This window comes from Protobothrops mucrosquamatus, unplaced genomic scaffold (assembly GCF_001527695.2).
Source record: "Protobothrops mucrosquamatus isolate PMUCROS unplaced genomic scaffold, P.Mucros_1.0 scaffold508, whole genome shotgun sequence".
In the NCBI taxonomy this organism is placed as follows: domain Eukaryota; kingdom Metazoa; phylum Chordata; class Lepidosauria; order Squamata; family Viperidae; genus Protobothrops; species Protobothrops mucrosquamatus.
The window spans coordinates 193,110-202,118 of NW_015386823.1; the positions used below are offsets into that span (position 1 = coordinate 193,110).

The 9,009-nt window shown below is 36.7% G+C and overlaps 1 protein-coding gene across 1 annotated transcript in view; it reads left to right on the top strand.

Moving 5' to 3' along the window:
- The window catches only part of PARP4 (poly(ADP-ribose) polymerase family member 4), a 48,826-nt gene that overhangs the window by 37,822 nt on the left and 1,995 nt on the right, over positions 1 to 9,009 (top strand). The window contains exons 29-35 of the mRNA XM_015816829.1: positions 625 to 747; positions 3,145 to 3,174; positions 4,899 to 4,994; positions 5,091 to 5,357; positions 6,698 to 6,793; positions 7,340 to 7,442; positions 8,685 to 8,814. Coding sequence (XP_015672315.1) covers positions 625 to 747; positions 3,145 to 3,174; positions 4,899 to 4,994; positions 5,091 to 5,357; positions 6,698 to 6,793; positions 7,340 to 7,442; positions 8,685 to 8,814 — 845 coding nt within the window. The remainder of the gene's footprint in view (positions 1 to 624; positions 748 to 3,144; positions 3,175 to 4,898; positions 4,995 to 5,090; positions 5,358 to 6,697; positions 6,794 to 7,339; positions 7,443 to 8,684; positions 8,815 to 9,009) is intronic.

Consider the following 9,009-nt stretch of genomic DNA (forward strand, 5'->3'; position numbering starts at 1 on the left):
CCACCCTCTGGAATGAACTACCCCCAGAGATCAGGGTGATCCCTGATCTCCCTTCCTTCCGCCGCGCCCTCAAGACATGGTTATTCCAGCTTGCAGGACTGGCCTAGGGGAAATTTTTAGAGGGGGTTTTAATTACATTTTAATCAGATCACAGTTAAATATTTCCTTTTTAATTAATTTTAATCTTGTAATGTTATCTGTGTATTTTTATTCGATTGTTAGCCGCCCTGAGTCCGCAAGGAGAAGGGCGGGATATAAATTTAATAAAATAAAATAAATAAATAAATAAAATACTCCTACCAATAGAACAACCTTCCAGAGTTTCTCAACCAACAAGCCATTTGAGGTCTTGAAGTTCATACATGTGGATGGAGCTCAGATCAGGGAAAGGCCTATCATCTCATCTCTGGCATCCAGAGATAGTGGGACCAGCAAAGTTAAGGAATCTGAGAGTTGTAACTTCAACAGAGCTGAAGAATGGGATAGAGGAGCTAGTTCTAAGGGAACTATTTTTAGTTTTCAGGTTAATTCCAAGGCATATGTATAATTAACTATTATTCTTGGCTTTGGATATTTAACAATATTTATTCCTTCTCATGTATTCTTTTGGTACTTCTTGGTTAGGAGGGAGATGAAGATCAAAGTGGTGATATTTTACATCACTTGGAGCCCGTAGATAAACATGATGTCGATATTTTACCCTGCATACAATATTCAATAGGAGACCCTCTGGACAATGACAGTATGGTATGTATATTGTTCCCCCCTTAATGTAATGTGATTTAATATGACTATTTTGGTAAAGATAAGGCACCTTCCATGTAAAGATAAGGCACCTCAAATGCTCAACATTTTTACAGGGACTTGTGGCACTACAATTTCAACAGTTGTGGAGGGCAAGAGAAGAAAAACCAAGTTTCTCTCACATTTTTTTCCTCAGAAGATACAGAGATTGCATGAAAGTTTTTGATTTATTGGAGTTGAAACCAGACCCATCCAGAATAAGAGTAGAATGGTCATGATGTGTTCCTTTGGCTGTGTGGCAGAGGAGCAGAAACAAAATTGATTTGCCTCAGCTATACATATCTTTGTGATGTATCACTGACTAATTACCATGGGTGCTGGATGCACAGATAGGAGGTGAATTCTCCAGCAATTGATGCAGAATAATCTTTGAGTTGTAAAACTTCCAGTGACCCTGGTGTTAGGGAAAGTTGTATTGCTATGCTTGTATAGGGACAGATTCTTAGTAATACCATTCAGAAAGATAATATGATATCACAGTTCTAAATTTTCCCAGCACATTTTTGTCTCTTTTATTAGTTCTAGATAAATAAAGAATCATAAATTTGGAAGGAGCTATTTGGGCTGAATTATACCCCTCATTATTGCAGGAATTCAAATTAAAGCATCCCTGACAAATCCTCATATAGCCTGTCTTTTGAACATACCTGGAAAAGAAAGTTCATCTTCCTCAATAACTGGTTCCAGTGCCAAGCTTTTCATAGCATTAAAAAGATTCTTCTAACAGTCAGCCAGAAAAGGAAGTTTTTCAGTCTTGAAATACAATCTATATAAATTAACTTAGAACAGTCAATATCGTTTAAGCAAAAATGAAGTATTTTATCCTGGGAAGTGTTGAGAAGTGTTTCTCCCAAAAAATAATAAAGTATTGCAAGAGCTTCTAAACAGCACACAAGAGATGATTGTGTTAGGGATATGTTAATTTGTCATTCCACAGGTATTTAATATTGGGAAAAGAAAAATACGGAAAGTTTATATTTATGGTTGGAAGCCAACATCCTCCTTCTATTCACATAAAACACGGGTGTCAAACTCGATTGTGTCACGTGACGTATCATTTTTTTGCCTTTGCGGAGCTAGGGTGGCCGTGGCCTGCGTGTGACGCATCCAGCCAGTTTGACACCCCTGACATAAAAGAAGCCTCCTTCATGTCTTCAGTTTTGTTTCCTGATTACCACAAATATTAAGAATTGCATAAGAATAGGGATTCTTAGATCTCATCCTTGTAATCAGCATTGCAAGCAATTGTGGGCATGCCATGGTATTCCCATGTAGCACTGCTGCTTCATGAGCTGCATTGGTTGCCAGACTGCTTCTGAATGAGAATCAAGGCGCTGATTATAACCTATAAAGTCCTACACAGCATTGGGTCTGACTGTTTGATAGATTGCCTGCCTCCAGTGTCTACCCAGCAGTTTGGACCAAAAGAACGGTCATATTTCATCTCTCTTCAGTTAAACAATGTCATCTTTTGAAGCTCTGGAATTGTGCCTTTTTCTGTCACAGCATCTGCCCCCTGGAATGTTGTACATCCTTATTCAGGTAGGCCTTAAAGATCCGGGTCTTCTCCCAGGCTTTGAGCTATGGTGGATGGAGCACTCCCCCCGCCCCCTTAAAAGGCCATTAGGGTGGAAGCCATGTAGATTTCAGGGAGAACCTGATTCCAGAAGGCAGGTGCCACTATAGAGAAGGCACAATTCTAGGGTCCTGTTAGATGGCACTTTTTAATTGAAGGAACTCAGGACAGGCTAACTCTGCCAGACTAGATTGACCCGGCAGATACTGTGGGAGACAGGCATAATTAACCAGGTCCTATGCTTTTGTTCCACAAACACAACAACGCTCCTGATTTTGATTCTGGAGAATATACATAATTGCAATAGTGTTATCTCTTACAAAGTAATTCAGACATAAAATTACTTGGACAAAATTGTTGGTGTAAACAAAAAGAATATTAAATGTTTATTATTTATGATATTTAATTTACGTACATATACAAATAAATCAGGGGTCTCTAAACTTGGCAACTTAAGACTTATGAACTTCAACTCCCAGAATTCCCCAGCCAGCATGGCTGCTAAGGAATTCTGGGAGTTGAAGTCCACAAATCTTAAAGTTGCCTAGTTTGGAGACCCCTAAAATAAATGATTAAAGATATTTGTTACATTTCTGTAAAATAGAAATTGGAGTGTCTTTTAAACTTTATGACAAACATTACATAAAAAAAGTTTGAGAAACCAGGTAACTTGAATCTTTTAAGCAACTTCTATGTTGTTCTGAACAATACTTTAGAATTTATGTTTATGAATCTAATCTAAATCTAACATATTTATTCAACAGTTGGAGCATGACTTTATATCTGAATGTGAGGTCAGTATCTAATTAGTTTAAATAATAGTAGTAGTAGTAGTAGTAGTAGTAGTAGTAGTAGTAGTAGTAGTAGTAGTAGTAATGTTGGAAGTCCAACCCCCTGCTCAGTCAGGAAACCCTATACCATTTCAGACAAATGGCTGTCCAGTCTCTTCTTAAAAACTTGGAGCATTCACAGCTTCTGGAGGCAAGTTGTTCCACTGATTAATTGTTCTAACTGTCAGGAAATTTCTCCTTAGTTCTAGGTTGCTTCTCTCTTTCGTTAGTTTCCATCGGTTGCTTCTTGTCCTACTGTCAGGTGCTTTGGAGAATATCTTGCTGGCTCAGGAATTCTGGGATTGAAGCCCACGAGTCATAAAAGAGCCAAGGTTGCCTATCCCTGACCTATACTATACCTATGCATTTGGTTTTTCTTGCCTAAATGTAGAACCTTACTTTTTTCACCATTGAATTTCATTTTGTTAGATAGCACCCAATGTTCAAGTCTGTCAACATCCTTCTGTATCTTAAGTCTATCTTCTGGAGTGTTGGCTATTACTGCCAGCTTGGTGTCATCTGCAAATTTGATGAGTTCCCCATCTATCCTCTCATCCAAATTGTTGATGAAAATGTTGAAGAGTACTGGGCCTAGAACAGAGCCCTGGGGCACTCCACTACACACTTCCCTCCATGTAGATGCAGTTCCATTGAGGACCACATGCTGAGTATGGCTGGTCAGCCAGCTACGAATCCATCTGGTGGTGATGCTGTCTAACCCACATTTTTCTATCTTATCAAGTAGTAGGTCTACTTGTGGTCTACTTTATCAAATGCCTTACTGAAGTCCAACTAAATTATATTCACAGCATTCCTCTGGTCCACTAATTTTGTCACCTGGTCAAAGAATGCAATAAGATTTGTCTGGCATGATCTGTTTTTGACAAACCCATGTTGGCTTTTGATAATGACTTTGTTTGCCTCTAGGTGTTCGCTGATTCATTGCTTGATTATCTTTTCCAAGATCTTCCCAGGTTTTGAGGTCAGGCTGATAGATCTGTAGTTTCCTGGATCCATTTTTTTCCCTTTTTTGAAGATGGGAACTACATCAGCTCTTTTCCAGTCGTCTGGTAGTTCCCAAGTGCTCCAGGATCTCTGAAAGATACAGTTCAGTAGTTCTGAGATCACATTTGCCAGTTCCTTCAGAATCTTGGGGTGTAGTCCATCTGGTCCTGGTGATTTGAACTCATCTAGGCTGGACAGGTGCTTGCTTACCATTTTCTTGCTTATCTTAACTTGTGTTTCTAATCTGTTTTTTACGGTACTGTTTTTGATAAGTTGGACAGTTTTTTCCCTTTGTGTAAATACGGATGCAAAAAACGAGTTGAGTAGTTCTGCTTTCTCCCTGTTGCTTGTCATCTTCTTGTCAATTATCATTGAATATTCTATTTTCTACCTACCTTTTGTCAAACACCAAATTGTGATCAACCATTATCTTTAGGCAATTCTATTAAGACTATTTTTTCTATAATTTAGATTTATAGAGGTGGAGGTTATATATTTCCTGGGTTTGAGACAGCAGTTGGCTTTGTAAAATAGAAATTCAGGAGACTTTTGACAAGCTGCAGCTTCATTCAGGAAAAGACTTAAATATTCAAGAGTTGGCAAAGGGCTTTTCTATGATGATGATGATGAAGAAAAAAAACAAAAGAACAGAACATCTAACGTGTTTTTTTTTAACTCTATAGATATCTGACTTATGCGGCATGGGCATGCCTGCCATTTGCTATTATTCTGCAGGTGGTACTTTAGACCCTGATTTTCAAGTGCAGGTCAGTGCTCAGGTAAGGGAAAAAAACCCACAGTGGGCCATCAGACATAACCAATTTACATTTCAGACAAAGTGACAATCTGTTCACATACTTGGTTTTGGTTTTCAGGAAATGTCTGTAGACTTGTGCGAGTCAGACAGGGGAGAAATTGCTTTTGGACAACCTCGCAGACCCCCTGTTTGTAAAACTGTTTCACACAAAAAAAAGAAACCTGTTTCTAAGCAACTGCTTACCTTTCAACCAGAAGGAGAAATATTAAAACCTGCAAAAAAAGTTAAGAGATCTGCTTCTTATAAAAGAAAGACAAAAGTTTCTGAAACAAAATTAAAGACGACTCATTATGCAGCTAAATCTTCAGAAGAGAATTTATACCAGGTAAATTGTAATATATATTTAATACAGTTATTTCTAATATGGATGTCCTTATATGCTTAGTTTGTGAGGACTGAATGAAAAGTAATGTATCCACCTCCATAACTTTAGTTTAAATGCGGATATTTTAATAAATGAAACAGGAATTCTTGAAATGAACTCTATTGCTACTGTATTTATTTCTCCACATAATTACTACCATTTGCTGCACACATTTGTCAATGGTGAACAAACTTCTTAATGTCATCATGAAAGAATCCCATACTTTATATCCTCATCCAACTCCTGACAGTCCTTTCCACCAGTCAAACAGTTGTCCAAAAATTCCTTCAATTTTGGGGAAGGGTGTAAATCATAATGCACCAGGTTTGGAGTGTATGATGGGATATGATAGTAAGATCCAACTTCACAATTTGCCTTTTGGATGGCTTGTGTGGTGTGAAACTTGTCACTGTTAGAATGCATCAAAATTTCCTCCTTATGCTTCCAAATTCTCCAAACAATAATTATTGTTTCAAGGATTTCAGTGTGGCAGTGTAGCTCATTGAATTGATAGTGGTGCCAAATTCAAGAAAAGTTATGTGAATAACACCATTTGGATCCCCAAAAACTGCAACGATGAGTTTTCCTGCTAAAGCCTATGCTTTGAGCACTGGGTTTTCAGGCAAAATTTTGTGATGATGTTCCATGTAGTGACATTTCATTTATTGATCATAATGATAAGCCTATGGTGTGTTGAGTGTTGTTATACTGTGAAAGCTTCCATATAAGCTTCCATTTCAGAAACAAAAACAACACAGCCTGTTCTCACAACTACCTTCCACCAACTGAAGTGAAAATACAGATGCTAAAGAACACATCAGGACTTCTAGTACATTAGTATTATCATCTGGGGGCTTATAACATTGGAGGCATTGCTTTTCACTCATCCATTCTAATTTTATTTCCCAAAGTGATTCATGCTTTTTTTGTAGTATATAATCAGTTGACAACAAAATAAATTTGTTCTTGACCAAAAGTGAACCATGAAATCCTTACTGAAAATAGCTTTGATCTTATAATTATGATTGAGGAGTACTAATTTATAATGTCAGGCTAAACTTCTTAAGAGAACACAGAACTGTAGCTAGCAGCAATCTTTCCTCTACCAAACCTAACAGGTTTTATTTTTGACAAGAGTGCTGCAGATTGCTCCTTTGCCTCTCTTCTCACTTGGTATGAAGAAGTTAGCAAATTATGCATATTCCTCTGACCACTTAAAGATTATTTTGCAAAATTGTTTATGTTCAATATTTTTAATTCTCTTCCTTCAAAATCTGTTGTTGCATACTTTGACTTCCCAGCTTCATATGAATTTGCAGGATAGACTTCCCAGATCATTTAGGGTGTTGACCTTAAGTTCTGTTGACTGGCCTCAGCTCTTCAAGCTTCAAAATCAGGTACTACTGTCTTTATATTTAACGGAAAAAAATAGGGCTCAGTTTCAAACAAGCATATATATGTTTACATTTGGTTCAGTTTCCAAGTGTAACCTACTTTGTCAATTTGTCATGATAAAAAAGTGGGGAGATGGGAATTTATATTTTAAATTTTTCTTTGGTTGTTGTTTTTATACTTTCTCCATGTGTATGTATGTGCACGTGAAATTCCATTTTTTTCTCTCTAGGAACTTTGAATTACTGGATTATTATGAGAAGGGGTCTCCTGTTATCATTATTACAGATTTTAAAATGATTTAAGTGGTATGTTATTAAAGCAGAAATCACAGAAAGGAATGAATTTGGAATGTCTCCCTTATTACTATGATTTAAATGGTGTTCAGTGGCGAAAGATGCCTTGTTTTGTAGAGCATCCACTTGAATAAAGTTTCCTTATTTAGTGTAAGATTGTATGACAAAAATGAAAGGACAAAAATATTATAACTTTGTTTTATAAAACGTAAGTACATTTCTTTCAAATTTTGAGAATCGTATTTTATTTTTTAGGATGGATTTTGGCAACTTACGTCAGAGCTTGGGATGCTTTTAGATCTTGATGTGCATCATTTAGTTAATGTTTCACTTGCAAAAAATGGAATTCAATCACTTGGTAAGGACATTTTCAATCATTTTAACCATGTACTTTCCAATACATCCAGGAAAAATAGGCTATTTAGATTCTCTGAGAAGATAGGATTACTTGTTAAATTTGATATCAATTAATACCTTTTCCTAGCTGTGGTGCACTGTTTGTAATGGACAGTTAACTTGCTCTGAATTGAAGCCATAATAATTAAAATGGGCTCATTGGAAAATTCCCTGATGCTGGGAAAGATTGAAGGGAAAAGAAGAAAAGCATGGCAGAGGATGAGATGGTTAGTCAGCATCATTTGACGCAATGGGCGTGAGTTTGGGCAGACTTTAGGAGACAGTGGAGAACAGGCGGCCTGGCATGCTATGGTCTATGGCAGGGGTAGACAACCTTGGCTCTTTTATGATTCGTGGACTTCAACTCCCAGAATTCCTGAGCCAGCATAGCTGGCTCAGGAATTCTGTGAGTTGAAGTCCACAAGTCATAAAAGAGCCAAGGTTGCCTACACCTGGTCTATGAGGTCATAGAGATTCAAACACAACTTAGCAACTGAATAACAAAAAACAATAATGCTAGGAAATGAATTTAGTTTGCTGAAAAAAAACCCACATCTATTTTTATGATAAATCTTTAGTTTTTTCAAAAAAAAAATCTCTATTCTGGGCCAGATTAATAATTGTCAGTATTACATCTTTGCTGAGATATGGAGTAGTAACTGCATGTCAGTATATTAAGAATTATAAAAGTTATCAGAACACAAAAAATGTATTGCCATTCTTTTACTTTATATAGATTCTTGCAAATCCTGCATTAAATTGAGTCTGTGTACTTAAATTTCATGTCTTCTAAAATGATGATCAACAGACATTGAATTCTTTTTTCATCATTGGAACTTCTGGCTTATAGAGGTATTTTCACCTCTTCTTAAAATAACATCAACAAGATGAGAGCACGCTTGATTTGGTCTTAGCACAGAGGTGGTATTTCCATGGAATGCCATTAGCATTGAAAGATGACTATGGCAAACCGTTTCTGTATAGTTGCTAAAAAAATTGTAGGAATGTTCATGTAGTTATCCAGAGCCAATCTTGATTTGAGAGGATCTTTTCCTTTTCATATCTCCAGGAAGTGAGGGATGTATATAATCAAAATCTTTGGATATTCAACATTCAGATAAGGCTATTTTAAAAAGTGTGATCAAGAATTAACTGTTTAAAATGAAAAAGGCAGGAGTCCATTCTTTCATTTTTTCCCCTCTAGGTCCAAAAGGAAAAGAGAGGCTGTTGCAGCTGATTGCTACCCTTCTAGTGCTCCAAGCTATACATTTCAAACAACTGGAAGGTCTTATCTTCAAATCTCTAATGAGACTGAAAGAGTCTCCTCCATCATGGTATACTTGGGAACAAAAAACAAAATAATATTCAAGCTGTTTTATTTATTTATTTATTTTATTTATTGAATTTATATACCGCCCTATCTCCCTTACGGGACTCAGGGCGGTGAACAGGCGATAATAAAAACCACGATAAATATACACAAATTTTCTGTTCTAAAATCAAATTAAATAACAGGCCTGCTCTAAAAA